This window comes from Aethalodelphis obliquidens, unplaced genomic scaffold (genome assembly GCF_003676395.1).
Source record: "Aethalodelphis obliquidens isolate GAN/ISIS:26980383/991018 unplaced genomic scaffold, ASM367639v1 scaffold18, whole genome shotgun sequence".
NCBI classification, from domain to species: domain Eukaryota; kingdom Metazoa; phylum Chordata; class Mammalia; order Artiodactyla; family Delphinidae; genus Aethalodelphis; species Aethalodelphis obliquidens.
This window is the reverse complement of record NW_020837962.1, coordinates 10,595,059-10,617,273: the sequence shown is the minus strand read 5'-3', so window position 1 is coordinate 10,617,273 and position 22,215 is coordinate 10,595,059. Positions and strand designations below refer to the sequence as shown.

At 52.4% G+C, this 22,215-nt stretch overlaps 1 protein-coding gene and 1 long non-coding RNA gene across 4 annotated transcripts in view; one reads left to right on the top strand and one right to left on the bottom strand.

The window, feature by feature from the left end:
* The window catches only part of LOC113626265 (uncharacterized), a 39,335-nt gene extending 38,133 nt beyond the window's left edge, over positions 1–1,202 (top strand). Inside the window, exon 7 of the long non-coding RNA XR_003435103.1 lies at positions 1,094–1,202. This is a non-coding gene — a long non-coding RNA (uncharacterized LOC113626265). The remainder of the gene's footprint in view (positions 1–1,093) is intronic.
* SLX4 (SLX4 structure-specific endonuclease subunit) lies at positions 267–22,123 on the bottom strand. Of its 3 annotated transcripts, XM_027117577.1 has the most exons (16): positions 21,742–22,123; positions 20,023–20,118; positions 19,409–19,805; positions 17,533–17,754; positions 15,504–15,693; positions 13,829–14,041; positions 11,573–11,781; positions 11,143–11,465; positions 10,381–10,621; positions 9,887–9,975; positions 8,845–8,991; positions 7,986–8,155; positions 4,764–7,033; positions 2,652–2,754; positions 1,681–2,097; positions 267–1,392 (listed from the first exon to the last, which is right to left on the bottom strand). In XM_027117577.1, exons 3-16 carry the CDS (start codon positions 19,752–19,754, stop codon positions 996–998), a joined length of 5,337 nt encoding a protein of 1,778 aa, XP_026973378.1. In that variant the 5' UTR covers positions 19,755–19,805; positions 20,023–20,118; positions 21,742–22,123; the 3' UTR covers positions 267–995. The 3 variants fall into 3 exon arrangements, with proteins under 3 accessions (XP_026973378.1, XP_026973380.1, XP_026973379.1); XM_027117579.1 differs by lacking the exons at positions 15,504–15,693; positions 19,409–19,805; positions 20,023–20,118; positions 21,742–22,123 and having other exon boundaries at positions 17,533–17,643; XM_027117578.1 differs by lacking the exons at positions 17,533–17,754; positions 19,409–19,805; positions 20,023–20,118; positions 21,742–22,123 and having other exon boundaries at positions 15,425–15,616.
* Positions 22,124–22,215: the final 92 nt, after the last annotated feature.

The window sequence follows — 22,215 nt, the reverse complement described above, 5'->3', positions numbered from 1 at the left end:
TCATCGAGGGTGGGAGCTCAGCGCCTGCTGAGGGCTCTTAACTGTAGGCGTGTGGGGTTTGGGGTGGGGGCGCAAATGTGTAGATGAATGAGTACCTAAGAACCAGAGGAATGAGCAGCAGCAGGCCTGGGCTCCGCCTTGAGATGGAGAACAGGCACAGGCCTTCGGCAGACACGGGTGTGGGGTCAGCAGGGGCACTGTGGGTCCCCTCCCCACGGCCCGTTTCCCTCGTTATTTTCTAGAGTACAGTATCCAGAAGGTTTCTGTAAAGGCTTTTTGTTTTTATTGCACGATATAAAATGAACTGCACCGTATTTAAAACAGACAAGACGTTCACAAGGACACAGAGACCCAAACTTTTCTTCTTTTCCAGCCCTCACCTGCACTCCACAGGCGGCTACAACACATACTGGTGGAACCAGTTAACAAAGAACATGCTTATTTGGGGGGCTTCAGAGCTGTACTGGGCCTTCTGTACTGTCCAATTCAAAGACTGCTGGTGACAATGACAGGTGTCTGGGCAGGACAGCTGGGCCAGCAGAGCACCTGGGGCCTGGCAGTTCAGGGCCTGTGGACAGCTGGTCTGCTGGTGGAGGCTGGGATTACAGCCCAAGTGCTGAGAAGGAAGACATGGGCAGGGGCAGCCTGGACCCAGACATCCACCTCAGGACACGGACACCTGTGACTGGTGGGCAAAGAGAGTGGAAAATGCAGCTGAATCAGGCCTTGCCCTGGCCAGCTGGCAGTGGCCCACCCCCTTCTGAAACACATGGGGCCCAAGGGGGTTAAAGGGAGACAAACTGTGGGCACCAATGGAGGGAGGGGCCAGGGCCCCTAAATCCAGCAGATGACACACTCCAAAGGCCACTCTAGGATATGAGGTCAAGAGGAAGCCGATCTGGGTTGGTGCTGCCGTTATTCACAGGGGGAGCAGTGTGGTCAGAAAGCTCAGAAACACTGTGGGGGCCTGGCTGGCTGACGGGGGCTGCAGACCCTCACAGGCTGCTGATGGCCTGGGGTTGGGGGCGGGGGACAGGCCCGCGGGTTCTGACCCCCGTCTTCTTGCTCATGGGCTGCCGTCTCTTCCTCACAGGCTTTGCCTTGCGGGCGGCAGCTGTGGTGAAGGTGATGCACTGGGTGTCCAGGAAGTCCAGCAGCTTCCCCGTGGCCACATGGATGCCTTGATGCTTCAGCTCGGCCTGTAGCTCTGCCAGCTCCAAGGGCTGGTACAGCAGGACCTTGCGGTAGAGGGCTGGCTTGGAGCAGATATAATGCCTCACGGCCTCCTCTGTGGCCGCTACCTGGATGGCCGCCTGTGAAGCACTGACACCCTCCTCGTCCTCCTCATCTTCTCCTGCAGACTCCAAGGCCGCTCCAAAGTCACAGGAAGAACTGAAAAGAACCAGACAATAACACCTAGCAACACCCCTTCTTTCCGGCCTCCACCCCGAGACCAGGAGCCTCTTTGAGGGAAGGAGTGTGTTTCTTTGTCCCCTGCGGAGCCCGGCACATGGACGACCCCCAGGGCAGTAGGAAGCCCCAGGCTGCTGTGTCCCTGGCACTCTAGCTGCAGGCCTGAGCGGGATCGCACCCTCAGCCAGAATCTAATGCCGAGGGCAGCTGTGCTAGGCTGGCCCTGCTTGTGAGAGAGGATGTGGCCCTGTCCTTCCATCTGGTTACCTTTGTGAGCTGCAGGAGCTGTCACTGCTGTCTACAGAGGTGGCCATGGATTCCTGGGAGGCCGGTAGCTGGGTGTCACCATCAGGGCCTGGAGGGCCCTCCTTGGCTGGTGACGTGCTCAGGGCAGGGACCCTTCCACCAGGCTGTGTCTTTTGATGTTGGGGGCCCTTGGTCTTAGCAGGTCCCTTGGACCTTTGGGGAACGGAGCCAGAAGTGGCCTCCAGCTGGGTGCGGCCAGCTGCCCTTGAAGGCTTAGAGGTCTTGGTGGTGTAAGTCTGGCTGCAAGGAGCCTCCAAGGGCACCTGTGAGGACTGGCTCTCTTCCTCAGAGTCTGACTCCAGTATCTGGTGAGTGTACTGGAATATCTCCTTCAGTTTCAGGACCATTTGGCGTTTGGGCAGAGGGCGGACCCCAAACCTGAATGGGAAAACAGATGAACGTCAGCAAAGAGCAAACAGGTATTAACTAATTAAACTAGTGGCTTTATGTAACTGAATCTTAAATGCCTGACTTAAGAGCATTCAGAGGTCGGTATCTATCCTGCATACCCACTGAGCTGACTCAGGAATATTCCAGAAAGGCCATTCCCCCTGAGTTCTGAGTGGTGGTGGTAGCAGTGACCTCCCCAGTGTCCAAGGCAAACAGCAGAATTCATTGGAATGTGAGTTTTGATGTTCTTTTAAAAAATCAGCTCTCCCTCCTCAAACTGTTAAGGCAAGGGTACCATTCCCATCCACATGGCACATGGAGACCTGCCACCTGATGGGTGACCTGGAGGAGTGTCATTTCTTGGCCCTAAGTCACCTGGGGAACAGTATGTGGAGAGCTGGGAGTCACGCACGCCCCCCCACCAGCCAGAGGCTCCTGCCACCAGAGCCCAGGGTGCCGTTCTGTTCCCCACTTCACTAAGCCTGGACATAGGTGCAGGAGGGAGGGTCTGCTCAGAGCAAGCTTTCCAGAACACCACCAACCTGTCCAGTTCTTTCTTCAGCACCGGGGTCTCCATGATGGAATACCTTGGCATTGGGGTTATGGGCACTTCGGGGGGCAAGTTCTTCTTCCGGTTAGCACCTTCTGGGTAGAACAAAAGAAACATACGTTTCAGCACGAGGGCCCTGGATTTGCCTCTTCTGACCCTGATAGTGTCACTTAGAGAAGTGCTGCCCTCGCTCCAGGACAGCAGGGATGTCCACCCTTCACTGTTTGACTCTGGAGTCACATCTTCCCATTGGAAAGCATCACACAGCACGCGGTGAGGGCCACGGGCTTATGTGGTGCTGATGCTGTGAAGAGCTCGAAAGCAGGTAGGCAGTTGCCAGGGGCTGGGGTGAAGGGGCAGTGGGGTGACTGCTAATGGGATGGGATTTATTTTGGGGTGATGAAAACATCCTGGAATTAGACAGTTGTAGAATACTGTACTAAAAAGCCATTGAATAGTACATTTGAAAGGGTGAATTTTATGATATGTGAATAACATCTCAATAATGCTGTTATTAAAAAAAATCAGTATTTTAAAGACAACTTAGGGACAACTTAAGTACATCTGGACTTTGGTTCTTATCCTGTTTATGAGCATGGAGTCCTTTGAGATGCCAATGAAAACAACAGGATCTGTCTTGTGAAAAATGCACAAGATTCTTTATATCATTTCAGAGAGTTTGTGACCCTCATGAATCTCCCCTCAGATTCTGACTAAGGTCCCCTGGTCTCAGGTCTCCTGCAGCGGTTCTCACACACCACCTCGGAACCTGTTAGAAATGCAAAATCTTGGTTACACAGCAGACCTCCTGAAGCAGCAGCTCTGGGGTAGAGACCGGCCACGTGTGTTTTAAGAAGCTCTGCAGGCAATTCTGACGCCCACTCAAGGCTGAAAGCACTGGTTAGTGATGCCCAGCTGGTCTAAAATTTTAGGGGGACATGAAATAGCAGGACACAGGCAGATGCTCTGCCCATAGGTTCTGCTTCCCTGTCACCAGTCACGGCTCAGTGTCGCCTGGTCCCTTCCCAGACTCTCCCTGGATCAGTCCAGCTGGAGGGGATAGCGGTGGGGCAGCAGCACCTCAAGGGGCCGACACCAACACCGGGGGCCTTGATTTTCCCCTGTGACTGAAATGAGCTGGGAAGTGGGGTCCCTCCACCAGTGGGGCCGATAAGGCTCACAGCAGACCTCCCACACTTACCCCATCTGGTCTTTTAATTGAGATGAAATTCACGTAACAAAATTTTAAAGTGAACAGTAGCACTTAGCACATTCAGTGTTGTGCAACCACCACATCTTTCTAGTTCTAAAACATTTCATCCCCCAAAGAAAGTTCCATGCTCGTCACTCCCTGTTCTCCTCCCCCCAAGCCCCTGGTGATCACTCATCTACTTTCTGTCTCTATGGCTTTGTCCATCTGAATGTTTCATATAAAAGGAATCATATAATACGTGGTGGCCTTTTGTGTCTGGCTTCTTTCACTGAGCAGCATGTTTTCAAGGTTCATTCTGCTGTATCTGTGTCAGTGCTTTATTCCTTCATATGGCTGAATAATATTCCACTGTATGTATGTATGGACCACATTTCTTTATCCACTTATCAGCTGATGGACATTTGGGTTGTTTCCACCTTTTGGCTGTTGTGAATATTGCTGCTGTGAACATTTGTATACAGGAGTCCTCACCTCAAAACCTTTGAATGTATACGTGGGAGTGGAATTGCCTGGTGGTAATGGCAATTCTGTGTTTGACTACTTGAGGAACCACACGTTTGCTCTTAAGGTGCACCTGAGGTGCCTATCACAGCCTCTCGGGAGGTGCTGGTCCACTATTCTGGAGCGGAGCCACAGACAGGGATCTTGAACAAGTACCCAGGCGAGCCACAGGATCCAGGCAGGTTTAGGAAGCCCTGACTTACTGGCTAAGGAGTATATGTTTGACAGCAGGCCGATCCTCCCCAACCGTGGAGTGGGGTCAGGCAGGCAAGGGGAGGGCTGGCCACGGGTCAGCAGGCCCTTTAGCATCACTGCCCCGCGCTGTCATTACGACCCTCCACGCCCCTTAGTGTAAAACAGTGTAAAAGACAACACCCTCCCATTACTCACTTGGCGTCTGTAACTCTTGCAGTTTCTGGGCTCCATCCGCGCTTGGTGTCTGGGGCAGAGGAGGAGCCTCTGGGGGCTTCTGTTCTTCTCCATCCCAATCCTCCCACAGAGCTGAGTTCAGAAAGCTCAGCCTGCTGCTCCCAGGGGAGCCGGCCCCAGGGGATTTCTCTTGAGGCTTCCTCTGGCCAGTGCAGCTTCCTCGGATGGGGGTGGTGCCCAGCAGTGCTGGGGAGCGGCAGTCACCGCTGTCCGGGGCTCCCTCCACCCTACTGCCAGGGCTACTGGTGCTCAGGGGGCCGGTCCACTCGAGGTTCAGGTGGTCGATTGGAATTGGTGAGAGGGGCTCCACGTGCCAACACCAATTGTCGGCTGGAATCGGGGGGTCACTATCCAGCAGGGGGATGTTGCTCGCCTTCTGGGAGGCCACCTCCTGCTCCTCCTCACTGTCCTCAACCTCCACCACTTCACTCGCAGTGGCCTGAACCCCTGGGCTCAGCACAGGCGGTGGGTGCCTCTGGAACTGCCCAGTGAGGTCAGCAAGGCCTCCTGAGCCGGGACGGGGAGCCAGAGGAGAAAAGTACTGGTGGCATCTGGGGTGGGGACTGGATGGGCTTCTGCAGACCTGCCTTCTGCTGTCAGGGCTTCCGGGAGCGATGGGGCCCAGGAGTGAGGATGATGTCTGAGGCACGATGACCGAAAACTTACTCATGGCTTCCGGTTCACCCCTGTTCTCTAACAGGGCCCTGGGCTTGGGCTGAGCCAGTGGGTCTGCTGAAGGCCTGGACCTGAGGCCTGTGATTTGGGTCTGCGATGAACAGTCGTGGCTTCTGCTAGCCAGTGGGGTGGCAGGCACCAGCCACGAGGTATCTGTCGTGCTGTCCTCGTCGCCACTGATCTTGGGGTCGCAGAACAGTTGGGGGGTCCCTCTGCCCCCGACAGAGCCCCGGTTCCCCAGCAGTCCCTCCACCTCCTGCTGTAGCGTGGGCTCTCTTCCTGGTGGGCTTTGGGAAGGTTCCTGCTCTGCATCAAGGTCGATGATGGAAAACAGCTCAGAGGACTTGGTGCTAACTTCAAGAACTTTCCTTTCTTCCGAGGGACCATTCAAACCTGACTTTGTTTTGATTTGTTCCAGCTCCAGCTCTTCATCTGAATCCAATAAAAGGATAACCTCATCTTCTCTGTTCACGCTGGATGGAGAGTTCTGAGACCTGGCACTCAAGCAGCCAGGTTCTGACTGGGTTAGATCCATGGGTGGTGACTTTTCTGGGGAGATCAGGACCCCTTTACCTCTGTGTTCCAACACGGAACTACACTCCTTGTCTTTCTGGCCTGGATCCTTATGTGACATGGGAAGGCTTCTGGCCCTCTTTGGCTTCAGTGATGAGTTCTGGGAGGCCACCCTGGAAGCTGTGCCCTGCAACTGGGGTGTTGGCAGGGACAGGTCACTGGTGTGACGAGAACGAAGATGTGGCCCGCAGGGACTCCTGCCTTGATGGGGCTGTGATGGGAAGAAGGGTGAGTGTGAGGGAGGTGCCTGCTGGCGAGCAGGGGGATGGGAACTCTCTATCTCCCTTTCCCATACGGTGCAGTTTCCTTCCTTGCGATCACTTGTCATCTGGGAGGGTTCAGGGTATCCGGCTTGAGGCGATGAAAAGGACTGTTCATCATCATCAACATCAACTGAGCACAAAAAGGTGCTTTCCTGCTTCTCTGCCTGACCCCGGGCAGGGCTGGAAGAGTAGGGAAGAGCCAGTGCTTCCTCTGGGGACTCTGCGTTCTCCTCCCTGTCCAAACCCCGGTCCCCGGGGGACAGAAGCGTGGACTGTCTCATGTTTTTCCATTTGTCTAGGGCCTCATCTCTTCCTTGCCCAGATGATTCCATCTGCTCTGCATTTTCTGACTGTTGTTTATTGTGAACGCTTGTGAGGATTCCCCCAGAAACTGGACCGTCCTCCCTGAGCTGGTCAGCTTCTTCCTCCATCGCTGGAGCTTTCTCCCACTGGAGCAGCTTTCGCTGAGTAGCTGCAAATTCATAAATTTCTTCCATCTCTGCCTCATTCACCTTTTCTCTGTCTTCTTCTCGGCCCTCGGATTTCAGCAGAGCCTCTGCTTCCTCCTCCTCACCCCGCCACACCAACCGCAGGAGTTCTTGGAAAGTCTCCACTCTGCTTTCACAATCCTCGTCTTCCTGCTCCTTCTGCTGTCCACCCTCTGCATCCATCAGGACGGGCACCTGTTCGCACAGGTGAACAAGCTCAGTCACGCCAAACCTGCAATGGGAAAGCCATGCGTCACCCCACCCTGCGCAGAGGCGGCAGCTGGGTGTCCAGGTGCGGGAGGCTTGGGGCAGGAGCCCTCACGGGGAGGACGGCCATGATTCACCCTGGCCTTTCCCCTGCTCCCCTATGGAGACGGTTCCCGTGCTCATGCCCAGCTATGCCCCAGGCTGCTCAGTTCTAGAAACAGAGCCTTCAAGGAGGGCCACTAACCCTGCTGTGCAGGCCCAAGTGCAGGCTGAGGGGAGATGGCAGGGATGGGTGGTGCTGTGACCGGGAGAGAACCCAAAGCGCTGTGACTGATGCAAACCGGGACACCCAAACCTGTCACGGGTCAGCCAGGCCTAGGGCCACACCAGCCTGCCACCTGCTTGATGGCTCTGTGGTCTAATTGGTACCTTTGAAACTCCAGAGGCTGAGCCCATCCTTCCCAATAATACACCTGAGAAATGAACAAGGTTTCATCCCAGAGGCCCTCGAGGCTTATCAGGAAGTAAAACACCTATTTTTGCTGAGCTACCTGCCACCTCTCCTGAGATACTGGTGTGGACAAACCAGGTAGGTGCAAATTCATGGGAGTTAGATCAAGCATCCTATTCACTTCCATTTTCTGGGACTTGGGAAAGGACAGCTGTTGTTCAGCTTTGGTGGCAGAACCACCAAGGAGTGGCAGTGTTTGGGGGCTGCGGTTGGGACCACCCTCTCACCACGCCCAGGGATCGAAAGCCACAGGGCCCTCCTCAGCCGGCACTTGGCTCTCCTGCAAGTGTTCATTCTGGCCAGACTTCCAGTCAATACACCCTGTTCAAGGTCACCACCGGGTATAAACGGGGGATTAAAAGGTACAGGAAGGACTCAGCCCTGACCTTCCCACGGGCCACCAACCAGATAATCCTTGTCAGTTAATGTCAAAAGCTGTGAAGTAAATGGGAAGACCAATCCGGACCTGTGGGCCAGAGAGCTCAGGTCAGGGGCCAGGTGGGGAGTAAGGGCAGTGTCCGCAGCATAGAGGTAACGCAGGAACACCCGGGCGGCCTCAGCGCTGACGTCACTCAGCAGAACGCGCTGGGTCCTCATGTCACCATCTTCTATTGCAAAGAAGCCTTCACTGTTTACCTGAGGGAGAAACGCATGCAGAAGAGTTAACGATCGGACAGTCGTGACTTGGGGCGAAACAGACCTCAGGGAGGTTCTGGGAGCCTCTGAGCTTGTCCCAGGACAGGTATTAGCCAGTGTCGCTCCATTTAGTTGGCCAGGAATTCTGCAGGTTAGGCCACAAAACTTGTCTGTTTCCAAAATCAAGTCAGTGATAGATGCTCAAGAACCCAGTCAGTCCCCTCTTGACAGGCATATCAAAGGCATTAGAACTTTCTGACGAGACTGACAACAGTTTCTGGGATTCCTGCAATGCGATGTTCAAGTCAAATGCACAATGGCACAGAAATGTCGCAGTAGCTCGAGCTTAACAAGGTTGATTATAACACTTTACAATTATGCAAATAGAGGAAAAGGAAACAATTCTGGGGAGAAAAGGATTTTTATTCAACAGAACAAGAAATCTGATATTTCCCAAAGCTCATCTCCTCATAGAGCTTCCTGACCTCAAACCTGTCTTCTCCATGGAAGCATAACCTTGATGGCAACAGAGGAAGAACACTCCAGGGCAGTGGGAGGAGAGCCGGGGTTGGGGGAGGAAAGGGGGCAGGAAGACAGAGGGAGAGGCAGGGCACAGAGGGAAGAAGAGGGGAGGAGGGAGAGGAGGGGGGAGGGAAGGGGGTGGGGAGGCAGCTTGACCGCACACTTACGTGCTGCATGAGAAGTGGGCATCGGGCATAGAGCACAAACTTGTGGGCATAAAGCACCTCCCCACCATCCATCTGAAACTGGACGTCGCTGAGGTGTGGGTTGTTGACCATGGCACCGAAGTCGGCCACCAGCAAACCGAGGGCGAGCTGAAATGAGAGGGAGAGAGCGGCCACTGCCGCCTGTCACCCACCTAACTGTGCAGGCCCAACTGATGGGGTGCAGGTGGCCAGTCAGGGCCTCGTGCTGCTCCCCACAAGGTCCAATGTTGGGCTCCACCTTTAAGTTACCTTTAGGCCCTCAGGGACACAGAACAGCAAAACCCAGTCCTTTCTAAAAATCTCCATCACACCCAATTCCCTGGCCTAAATGGGAGCCCCAGCCCATGGAGAGGTGTGCTTGACGGCAGCATCAGCACCTGCTGAGGGCTCCATGGGCCAGGCGGTGTGCGGCCCCACAGGAAGCTACCAGCCTAGCCTGCCGTGACAGATGGGACCTGAGCCCAAGCAGTTACAGGGCAGGCCGAGGAGCTCCGTGTTCCTCTCTGACACGTGCCACGTCTCTAGGGAGACCTTGGTGAGAAGTGCTTGGCTGATACCAATGCACTCACGGGATGACACCCACCCTAAGGAAAACCCAGCTTCTAACCCAATTCGTCACCAACACAGAACACAAACTATTAGCTGGAGGCCTCCAGGACTCACACATGAGGGCACAGCAAGTCCTGAACGAGTGAATGGAACTTTGAGAGATGGATGCACAGAGCCGTCGGCTGAAGTGAGGCACCCTCACCGAGCAGGGGTGCTCCCCAGGCCCCAGGACAGAGCAGGCTCCCAAGGCCAGGCTACTGAGGTGCCCCAGGGTTCAGCAACAAAAGGGAAAACTGCCTCATGGCAAAGACCCACTCAGTTCAAAGCCCGTCAAGGGGATCAGTGGACTCGAGCAGGGGCCTGGAGGCTGGCAGTGAGCTGGCAGCACTGAACACACAACAAGCCCTTCGGCCAAGACCATGGATGGAGCCGGGACAGGGCCAGACATTCTTACCGAAGCCTGGCTGCTCCTCTCCAGGCACTTCTCCTTGTCTGGCAGGACAAACCCAGTCAGTGGAAGGCTGCTGGGCGACAAGTCCATTCCTGAGAGGAGGATTCGCAGATTAAAAGAACAGCACCTCCTGGCAACATCAACCACCAGGGAAAGAGCATCACCTGGGCTGACCCGAGGACGTCTTCATGGAAAACGAACTGCCCACAGACCACCTGCACCACCACCCCCTCCCAACAGAGAGGGACTCGGGAGAGAAAGAGCTGAAATCAGCCCTCATGACCACTTATTCTGGCAAAAGGCTCTGTCCTTGGTCAAAGTTGAAGGAAGACTGTGACAAACTCACCTAAATCACATTTACCTTTGAGGAAAAATGAAAGCACCTAGTGAGACTACATTCTCCCTGTCACATGGGGATGAGCCTGGCAACATCGGATCTGAGCAGCTCTCACTGCCCTGGTCCCAGGGAGAACAGGCCCCAGTGGCCAGTGTCTCACCTGTGGCCCCTCCTGAGCCGGCCGGGCCCCCACTGCAGGGCCACGGGCTGGCGCTCAGCCCCTCTCCTGCCAAGTCCAGGAGGTCCTGCAGGGCCTGATGCTCCCTCTGGCTGGCGGAGGGCGCTGGGCTCAGGGGGCTATGGCCCACAGGGCGGGTGCCATGGACGGCAAGGGGTGTTTGCACGCCAGGCTCTGGCTTCTCAGGCAGCTCCAGTGGCAGCGTAGGCTCCTGTGTGAGGCCCTGAAAGAAGTGGGAGAGCCAGAGTGAGCGTGCAGCCACCACAGCAGGCTCCCCAAGGGTGTGAGCCCCAGCCCAGAGCGACCCTGGGAAGCTTGTCACCATTGCCACCTGTCAGCAGGCTCATCTGTCACGGCAGAGGCCATGCCTGTGGCCTCCACATCTGCAGAAGGGTTCCCAGGGCCCCCGCCCTCCTAGTATCGTCTGAATTGCTTCAAGCGGGTGAGTACCAATTCCAGACACCTGCATAGGCCAGTCTGGTTCCTGCCCCCCATCACAAGCAGGTCATACGCGGTCCGGGAGAAGGCCCTGGGACTCTGCATTTTAAACTCTCCAGGAACATAACACACTTGGGAGCCAGTGGTCTCCCTGTTCCTACCAGGGGAACCATCTGGTTGCTGCAAAGAAAACACGCTAGACCACACACGATGCTCCTTGGCTTCCCCCCCCTCCCATCTTCCTCCAACTTTCTGCCGCCACCCTCTCTCCTGAGCCCACCCGTGCCAGCTTGGAAGGGAGCACACCTCGGCGGGCCACTGGGGCACCAGGGGAGGGACCAGGCTGGCCGTGTAGAAGGATTCCAGAGCCCAGGCCCCGGTCAGGGCGCTGCCCTCCCACAGAAAGTTCTGCTTTCCTCCAGGTGGTCGAAGACCCCGCCTGCTCTTTTCCAGCTCTTCCTTAAAAATTCTGCTCGCAGGAAGCGGTGGCGTGCCAGACAGTTCCAGCTCCTCTGCCAAGAGCTGGGCCACGCAATCCTCCATCTGTCTCCCTGTGGTCTCCACGTCCTGGACTAACAACTGCGGGGGCGTAACGGGAGCTTTCTTCTTGCGACTTTTCTTCTCTAGAGCTAAACAGAAGCAACATGGAGTCATCCTCTCCCCGAGGCCTCCAGCTGCTCCTTTAGCGGCTGCCATGCGGCGAGGCTCCCCCGGCACCACCCTTGACCACACGTACCTGCTCCCGGTCTCGTCCTCTCAGAAAAAGCGTTTCCCAGCCTGAGTGCCGCCGGCACAGCCTTCTGCTCCATCTCGGACCGGGACAGAGCCATGGCCACCAGCAGGTCCTCGGACGGCGCCTCGGGCTTGGCGACCTTCCGCCTCTTCTGCGGCTCCTTCTTGGCAGTGGCTCCCTTCCGCTTCAGACCTCCAGCGTGATCCCTGAGGCTTAAAAGGCAGCCACACCGAAAGGTTAGTGAGGCTAGAGATGCGAGCACTTCCTGTTCTGAGGTGGTCCCCACTGGACCCGAGAAGGCTCACCCTTTCTCCTTGGTAGGGGGCGCGAGAGAAAAGGGATAAATGTGCAAACAGAAGCATCAACGGCTTCTGTACTCAGTCACTGCGCTCACTCTGTGCCTCACGTGAGCTCGCCTGATCCTGGGCCATGAGTTCAGCACAGTCCAGACACGGGAGGGTCTGGGTCCTTCCAGGTGATGCTGCCCAGCAGGGTTCTTGGCAGACACACAAAGCCGACAGCAGCACCCGCATACCCCAGCCATGGCCAAACCCTTCTGGTGGAGTCAGCCCCCCGGATTCCACCCACTTCTACCCATCCATACCTCAGATGCCCTGAGGCGGACCCGGCCACATTGGCCGTGAAAAGATTCCTTCCCTCCTGCAGGGGCCCTAGGGTGGCACCTCTGCCCAAGACCTGAAAGGCCTCCCAGGTTAGGCCACCAATGTGGTCAGCTGACTCAGAGGTCAACGTGCAACATGTCATTTGGGTTGGAGGATATTTATTTAAAGGACTTTCTGGCTGGAGAGAACCTACACTGCCTGGTGAATTCCAACAGTCTGGGCGAGAGGTGGGAGGTAAAGGTGAGACAGATGGAGATTGCAGACCCAGGACCACCTTCCCTGCACCTCAGGGCAGTGTGCAGGAAGCACCTCTGATTTGGGTAAAAGCTCGTGCTCTCCACCGGGCCAGGGATGGCTCCGGAATCGCAGGTATCACCTCAGAGATCTCAGTGAGCCCTAATTCAGTTCCAAACTCCTGGGAACCCTGCACGATAACCACAGCCTCCAAGAGGGGAAGAAGCCACCCTAACCTCCAGGCCCTGCTGGCAGCTGCTGCAGACTGTACCTCGGCCCAGCGGGCAGGGCCTGGGCTGAGGTGAAAGCACGTGAGGGGTGCAGGAGCAAGTGGGGTGCTCTCACCAGCATGTGTGCCCTGGCTGGGGAGCTCTGACTACCCCAGAGTCAAAACGCTCTGGGCTGGGCCGTATGGCAGGCAAGGCTCTTCATTTGCTGTGGTTTTCTACTCTAACAACCTTCCAGAAGGACCCACACACTTCTTGGAGGTATTTAAAAAGCAGATATATTTTATCTGAGTAGGTAGCTTCAGTCTAGTCCTGCCAAAAGGCAAGCAATAGCTTAGATGACATCTATTCTAAGGACTTAAGGCTTCTGAATCTGTGATGCTAGTGTTGATGTGCTAAAATATGGACAGGCTTGCAGCTAAGAATCGACCACCCAGTCTCAGCACTGGCCCCCTTCAGAGGCCCATCACCTGCGTGCAAGGCAATGGCTGGAACAAACAGAGCCACTGCCCTCAGCCTTCCCTTTGCCCTCAAGAGCTGCCGAGAGAAAGAAGTCCCGAACCTATAGAAGTCCAGGGCCCGTGCTACTCTGTTCCCTGTAACACTGGGACCTACCCAGGCATCCACAGCGGCAGAGGCGATGTGGAGGGAAGCAACCCTCTGCCACTTGTTTGCCTGTGGTTTGCATGCCAAGCACTTGTTTCTGGGTATCAGCAAGGCCTCCTATTCAAACACTTAAGCATTTAATTCATGCAAAAAAATCGGCCTATGGTTCTGTCTTATCAACTTGTTGAGCTATGCTGAGTAATCTTACATTAATAGTATGAAAATCGGACTACACTGAGCTGGAAGCCATGCTGTACCCCACACGAAATGGATGAGGTGAAGAGAATTATTGAATTCTTAGCTGCTCAGGATGGTGGGGATGGGAAAATCTCAGGAAGGCCCTCGTGGAAACCAGTCCAATCCAACTGGTCCATTTCAAAGCCTCTGACGATAGAGATCTGTCCCCTCCTCAGTCCCTGTGAAGACTATGCCCAATTTCCTCCCAAAATATTTAATCTCCAGAATCAGAGAGGGCTCTGTTGTCCTCCAACACTACAAAAGGCCTTTTCTCTTTTTTTTTTTAAACAAATCAGAGTACTTTGATTTTTCTTCCTTTTCATCTGACTCACCTTGATGCCAGTTTGCCAGAGGCCCCCTCGGGCTGAGCTGTCTGCAGCCGCACGGCCTGGAGCAGGAGCTGCGGGCCAACCTCCATCTTCACTGCACACTGTTTCAAGTGACTGATTCTGCTCTTTGGGGTGAGAAATGGCTTGCCGCAAATTGGGCATTCAGGGATCTGAGGCACAGAAGGTCTCAGTGCCTTTTCAGCCTCGTCCAAGCACCTGGAGGAAGACAGCAAAGGTAGAAGAACCACCCTCCCTGGTAATATGATCGTAGATAGGGATTCATGTCAGCGTGGACATGCTGTGGGACAAAGCCTGTTCCCCCTGAGCTGATCCCTCCACACAGCCTACAGTCAGCCTCCAGACATTGAATTCAGGTTTCTGTTAGCAAAGGTGTCTGAAGAAAGCAAGGATACACTAAACATAGAGTCATGGGAGTAACCATATGGCACAGTGATTCTACTCCTAAGTATATGCCCCAAAGAGCTGAAAGCAGATACTCAAGGGACTTCCCTGGTGGTCCCAATGCAGGGGGCCTGGGTTCCATCCCTGGCTGGGGAACTAAGATCCCACATGCCGCAACTAGGCCCACGTGCTGCAACTAGAGAAGCCCAAGTGCCACAACGAAGAGCCCACACAGCCAAAATAAATAAATACATTAAAAAAAACAAAAAAACAACAGATACTTAAGCAAATACATGGAAAGCATGTTCACAGCAGCTCTATTCATAAAACCCAAAAGGTGGAGACAGATGTCCACCAATGAATGAATGAATAAACGAGATGTGGTCCATCCATACAGTGGAATATTATCTAACCTTAAAAAGGAGAAAAGCACTGACACAGCTACAACATGGATGACCCTTGCCAACACTCTGCTGAGTGAAGGAAGCCAGACACAAAAGGCCATATATTGTGTGAGTCCACTAATGTCCTGAACGGGCAAATCCACAGAGACATAAGGCAGATCAGTGGTTGCCAGGGGCTGAAGAAAAGAGGGAAATGGGGGTGCCTGCTTAATGGGTCTGGGGTTTCTTTTGGGGGTGACGAGATATTATAAAATTGACTGTGGGGACTTCCCTAGTGGCACAGTGGTTAAGAATCCGCCTGCCAATGCAGGGGACACGGGTTCAAGCCCTGGTCTGGGAAGATCCCACATGCCGCGGAGCAACTAAGCCCGTGTGCCACAACTACTGAGCCTGCACTCTAGAGCCCGCAAGCCACAACTACTGAGCCCATGTGCCACAACCACTGAAGCCCGCATGTCCAGAGCTCATGCTCTGCAACAAGAGAAGCCACCGCAATGAGAAGCCCGTGCACCACAACGAAGAGTAGCCCCTGCTCACTGCAACTGGAGAAAGCCCGTGCACAGCAACAATGACCCAACGCAGCCAAAAATAAATAAATAAATAAATCTACAGGAAAAAAAAATTGTGGTGATGGCTGCACAACTCTGTCAATATATTAAGTAAACACGATTTTATTGTTCACTTTAAATGGGTGAATTGTATGGTATACGAATTATATCTCAATAAAGCTGTTTAAAAAGAAAAGCAAGGACAGATTGACACTGATACTGAGGTACTATCTCAAGATTCCCACCATGGCCACAGGAGCCCCGGAGCTGGTCACACCCATGGGAGAGGTGACCGCAGACAGGTGACGGCCGAGCTGCTCCTACCGGTTCACGTGCTGCTCCCTCCGTGTCACGGTCATAGCCGAGAGGTTCTTTTGACAGATCTGGCAAAAGAACAACCCCTTCTCCTCCAGGCTGTCGTTGTGTGCGGATGCCCGTTCTAGCCCAAACTCATGCTGGAGGGCCAAGGCCACTGCAGCGTCGCTTTCTGTGGCAGGGAGCCTGGGCCCAGACCCTGTGGAGGCACAAGGACCCATGAGGACCAGCTTATCCTCAGATGTCGAGGAGCACGGACACTGGGCGTATCGTGAGGAATCCAGACCTGGGCACCACTTGGCTCATGCGTGGCCCCATCCAGGGAGACTGGACACCTAGTGGGTCCCTGAGAAGGGTACTCCTTAAACTTTAACAGGTACAGGGACCCCCAGAAAGCTGGTTAAAATGCAGGTCCGGAGGCTGGCACTCTGGGGGCCCAGGTGGAGCCTGAGATTCTGCATTTCTGACAACTCCAAGGCGAGGCTGATGCTGCTGGTCCAGGACCATTCTCTGAGCATCAAGGTACTAAAGAACTTGCCTTTCTTTTCCCATCTCTGCTAAAGTCAGCAACCCTGGGCATTCCAGGTTTATAAGCCTTCTATTCCAAAAAATCTAAGTTTTCTCTTCAAAGCTCAACCTTTCCTACTACTCTGACTTTTTCTTGCCCATCCCAGAAGAACCAGGTCAGAGTGAAATGCCATTCTCGGTTTTTGTCTGCATCAGACCAGAGGATGGACTGACTCTAATCTTGAGATGGCTCTCAAGGTGGTCATGCCCACTGCTGTGGCCCTCTGTCACATCTGACGTTGCTGGAGCAGACCCTCGGCACTCATGAGGGATATGCCCTGAGAACAAAGCCAGAAAAGCATCATACTTCATTTTGGTCCCATGTTTTTTTTAAACAAAGAAATGGTTTATCTCTCCTGAGTATTCCTGGGTATGATGTGATGATTTATGGAAACAACTGAGTCGCATGTACGGCAGGTGCTGGGCTTACGCACTGGCTGAGTGACTCCTCTGCACCCCTTGGTGCCACGTGGACCAAGGACCAACGCCACAGCAGATGTCACATCGCTATGTCACCTGCATGGACCTTTGGGGTAGCCTGAGAATCCTCAGTAATCCTGAGGTGAAATCTGCAGGTACAGTACCAGGAGACTATGTATTCACTAGCCATAAGTCTGTTAATACAGTTTCTTTCTATTTCTTTTCCTTTTGTATATTTTCACCAGGGATGAAAATTCCTATTGTTTAGGGGATAAAGTGTAGTACCACCTGACATTACAAGCCTCAAGAGGTGGTGTAACATGCAGTGCATGGCACTTCCCTGCAGGAAAAGGTTAAATGACAGCAGGAGGAAACAAGCAAATCCAGAAAGGGGGGAATTTTCAAAGACAATTGTCCTGGACTTTTCAAGAAGTTAGTATTGTGAAAAAACAAGGACAAGACAAGGGGACTGGTCTACAGTCTAGACCAGAGAGACTACTGAGCCACAGCCACATGTGTGTGACAAATCCTCATTCAGAAAGAGAAGGAGTCCAGCTACAGAAGCTATCCTTGGGACAACCAGGGAAATCTGAATGTGAACTGATACCAGGCAGTGTTATGGAATCACTTGTGTTTATGGTATTGTGATTATATAGGAGAATCTAGGAGTGAAGCGTCATGATGTCTATAACTTGCTTTCATATGGTACAGAAGAAACGTATATTTATAGAGACATAAAAAAATGTATGGCAAAATGTTGACAATTGTTAAATATAGGTTGAGGGCATAGGGACTTCATTGTAATATATTTTTCTGACTTTTATGAATGGGAAAATTTTGTAATAAAAAGTCAAAATAAAAAAAAGAGGAAGTGGTACCTTGTCAAAGAAGCTAAGTGAGAAATGACCCAAGGGACCCTCTGTTCTCTGGCGAGACAGAGTGGCAAAGGTAGAGCGCCACCCCCAGCAGAGACGCAATGAACACGGGCTCCTTCCTGACTCCCTTCCCCGAAAGTCAACCCTGTTGGGAAGACAGAGGACTCCCATCATACCGTTCCCTGCCATCATCTCTTGAGGGCCCTTTGGGACGTTTTCTTCAAGTGCAGCCTCTAGGGAGCACCCTTCTGAACCATGTTTCAAACGCTCAGGGTCTGCTCTCTTGAACTGCTGCATTCGCTGTAGCACCAGCTCTGCCGCCCGGGGTTTGGAGGGACTGGGCACCATCGCAGTCAGACAGGAAGGAGGGGGCTGGGAGCAGCTGTCAGGAGCGGCCTCTGGCAAGGAGGAAAACATTCATATGCATCAGTTCTAGCCGGAGGAACCAAAGACTCTTCCAAAGTTTCAAACACCTCAAGTTTCAAAGGGGTGCTTTACTGACTAGTTTAGGTTTAAGTCTTTTTTTTTTTTTCCCCCGGTATGCGGGCCTCTCACTGTTGTGGCCTCTCCCGTTGCGGAGCACAGGCTCCGGACGCGCAGGCTCAGTGGCCATGGCTCACAGGCCCAGCCGCTAGACCGAGGCACGAACCCGTGTCCCCTGCATCAGCAGGCGGACTCTCAACCACTGCGCCACCAGGGAAGCCCTAGGTTTAACTCTTAAGTGTGAATAGTACTGATTGTTTTTTGGTAACCTCACTGTTTGTGGTAATATAAATACCCCTGTCATAAATATCTATGACAGGAGGGGGCATGGGGAGTGACTGCTATTGAACATTGGGTTTATTTCTGAGGTGGTGAACATGTTCTAAAATTAAGTAGGGGGGATGGTTGCACAACTCTGTGAATATACTAAAATCACTGAGCCATACACTTTAAAAGGGTAAATTTTATAGAATGTGAATTGTATCCCTATAAATCTGTTATTAAAGAAATATTAATGACAAACACTTATATCTTTCTAGGTCAGAAGTTTTCCTTTAACTTGGTGTCTGTAGATGACCTCCGGGGGGGATCCACGAAGCCCCTGAAGTTATATGTCAATTTTGCAGGTGTGTTCGGGGGTGCAGTGTTCTGGGGGAAATCAAGCATAGCTTTAACTAGACTCTCAAAGGGAGCATGAAGGACCAGTAATGTTTCAGCAACATTAACGAAGCCTTACAACAGTTTCTTTACCACCACTGCACTGGGAGGTCATGCTGACCACATATTATTTAAGATCAGGAAGTGAAGGTGAGAAAAATTTAGAAACAGAACTCAGGAGCCCAAAGATCTTGTGCTGTATTATATATGCAAGGCTGGTTTTCAGTTCTGCATGAAGAATGTATGCTAAGCATATGGTTTAGTACACCAAGGGCAGCAGGATAAGACAGCTGCTTTAAACCAACAAACCAAAAAAAAAAGAAGAAAAAGCAAAGAATAAAAGGTGCTTGGAGGAGAAAGGAAGGACGAGAATATTCTCCTGGGACTCAAACCCACACGGCACCCTCGTTCTACCTTTCAGCAGCCTAACCAAACTGGCTGGCCCACTGCAACTTAACCACTTTGGAATGAACTCAAGAAAGTGAGAGAAAAAAAAAAAAAAGGAAGTGAGAGAAGCAGCATTATTTTCATGTTCATGTAACTCATGTCAACTGCGTGCTGTAAACATTAATAGGAAACTGAAAGAGAAGAGGGTCCCAAATATATCATGTAGAAAATTCACACGGGTTATATTTTTTATGACTATTGTTTAAAACAGGAGTTGGCAAACTATAGTCCTCGGGCTGGCTGCCTGTTTTTGTTAAGTGAAGTTTTGCTGGAACACAGCCCATTCTATTACATACTGTCATAGGGAGTTGAGTAGTTTGCGACAGAGACTGTACAGCCTGCAAAGCCAAAAAAATTTACTAGCTGGCCCTTTTCAGAAAGTTTTCCGACCCCTGGTTTAAAATAGTACAAATCACCTCTGGTTTCCTCTCTGGAAAAGTTTTGGCAGCTGTTTCAGCTGGTTACCTGTCTGGGTGCTCCATGCACTGTCCTGGAGCACAGCAGAAGCATGCACGCCTCCCTCCCCATTTTCAGGGGGAGCCGGTTCACTCTCTGGCCACTTGGGTGCCCCTTGCTTTTGAGTCCGCAGGACCTGGCTGCCAGAGCGAGTTTTCCTCTCAGCGGGGCCTTGAAAGGTTTTGCTCTTGGAAGCAGGTGGTTTGGCCCTTTTCAGTTTGCTTCTTATCTGGATGCTGTCTGAGGCCTTTTGTGTCTTCCTTTCCCCCGACACTTCCTTGGGGCCATTCTTTTTCACCCTTTGGAAAAAGCTGGCACAGAGTTCCTTAAAGTCATCGTCTGACTCATCCATCATCTGATGGGTTTGAAGGCTTTCAGGCTGGTCTTCGGAGGAGTGAGGGTCAATCTGGGGGCATGTGGACAGATGAGAAAGTGAACCCGAGTGTGAGCCTAGCCAGGCCTCGTTCGTACTCGCAGCTTCATTATGGCTCCTCTCTACTTCTCACTGAGGTACCTGGAGAGTCTGCACAATTGAGCAGGAAGTACTGCTCCCCACTGCCATAATGATTTAAAATGTCTTTCTTCAAATTGAACCTATGTTAAACAGCACGTTTAAAGCTTACCTTTATTAAAGTTCACAGCTGAGAGCTTCTGTTGTCCAGTAGATGCCTCTGAGAGAGAGTACATGTGACCTTGGTGCTCAGGTGATTCTCCAAGATCTCCATGGTGATAAAGCACATTTGATTCATTTAATTTTTCACTCGTGGAAAACCAAAAGCATCTAAGTGTAACTAGACAGATATTGTCATTTTATGCCATTTCTTCCAGGACGGTACAAGAGCATGTGGGGTATGAGAAAAGTCTCCAGAGGAACAATACCCCTGTCAAATAATCAGCTATAGCCTGGTTAGCACAAACTAACTGTCCTACAGGCTACCACAACACAACAGGGGAGAGGGATCTAAAAACCTGTCAAAGCATGTTCTTCCACAGGCAGAAAAATGTGTGCATCTTGGAAGAGTATAGTTTTATTGAAGCCTAGGGAATAAATCCCATGAAGAGCAGTCACCACAGAAACAAGATGGCCCCAGAATCCAGAAAAACTATCTCTTAGGCCTGTGCTGGTCCAAGGCCTCCAGCTCTCAGAGGCTCTATCAGCAAGCAATGTAATGAGAGAGAAAAAGAGAGAATATGCACTTGAACGCTCACGAAGAAACAAAAGATAGGAACATAGCAGGCTCTCTTTCACTGATACAACCAATTTTTCTAAATCAGAAATAGGTCACTTTTCATCCATTCTCGCACCCCAGCAACTCTTCTAACCCAGGTGACTAGAATGCTCCTCATATGCAAAAGTTGGGCCTTATGGGCATGATTATTTATATTGGTGCAGTTTAGTGGAGTTCAGAAATCAAAACTGAATAACCCAGTGGTAGAAAGTTCATTTCAAATACCATAATGAAATCTCCACTGTCCAAGTAATCCAATTAATCACCTGGTTTTCCAAAGCTGGGCAGACACACATACCTAAAATCTACTTTTCATGGCTGGCTCATTCTCATCTTACATCTCCTTAGAGAAGCTTGCTCTCTGTCTTTATCTAAGCGAACCCTCTCCACTCCCATTATTTTCTGTCATTACACACTGTTTTCACAATGGTACTTATCACAAGTTATAATCACATGTAATAGATTTATTGAATGCTTACTGTATGCAGGCAGTGGTCCCAAGTGCTTTACAAGTCTAACTCGTTTGATACTTACAACTTTACTGGGTACAATCTATTGATGCCCTTTCTTTACAGCAAGGAACCAGGCACAAGAATGAGGAACTGACTCAAGTTGACACAGCTTTTCAAGTGGCAGGGCTGGGATCAAATCCAGGCAGTGTGGTTCCAGGGCATCAGCTCTTATATTTTTATTCATTTACTTGTTATCTGTTCCCTACTAAGCTCAAAACTTCAGGAGGGCACACACTCATCTCTATTTTGTATTCTCTTTGGCTGACAAGGTGCATGACTTGTAATAAGTGCTCGATAGTTATCTGTTGAATTAATTAACTGCAAATAGTTTGGTACAATAGGGAGCGAAGAGGAAAGTGGTAAGAGAGAAGACTGCAGGGAGAATCCGTGTCCGAGCGCCTGGGACGTTAGGCCAAGCAAACTGTTGGATGTCGGAGCTAGAACAAACTCCACTCTCCACACTGCCCTGAGTCGCCACATCTCTGCCAATACTACTTTAAAACGGTGCATCTCCTATAGGTGCTCAATCAGTATCTGCTGAAGGAAGTAATGGATCCTACGAGACGGCAAGTTTCCAGAGGGCTGGGGACTGTGTACCTACCGCGGCCGGGCTCACCGCAGACGCTGAAAAAAAGAATGGGCAGGTGCGGGGCTGACCCCCCGCCTCGCCCAACACACGGGTTGTCACCTGGGGAAGGGCTGCCAAGGACTCTGGCAGCTATAAAGACAGACGGCGAATTCCGATCGCTAGTCAGACCCCCGGGCTATGCCCCGTAGGTATCCGGACCCCCCCAAACCCCTCTTCCGTTCAGACAGCCCTGGGCTCCTCCACCCAAGCCCGGGTCCTGCCTCTAACCGCGGCTGGCGGCGGGCGAGAAAGCCTCTTCGCCCTCAGAAGAGCGAGAGAGGCCCGAGGTGGCTGTACCGCCTCTCCCGGGTGCAGACTCCCGGCCCCAAAGCCCGGCTCCTCCTACCTCCGGCACCGCCGCAGCACCTTCTCAACGGAGACCAATGCGCCTGCGCATGCGCCGCTTGGCGCCCCGGCGGCGAATTGCGTCTGCGCAGGCGCAGAGCG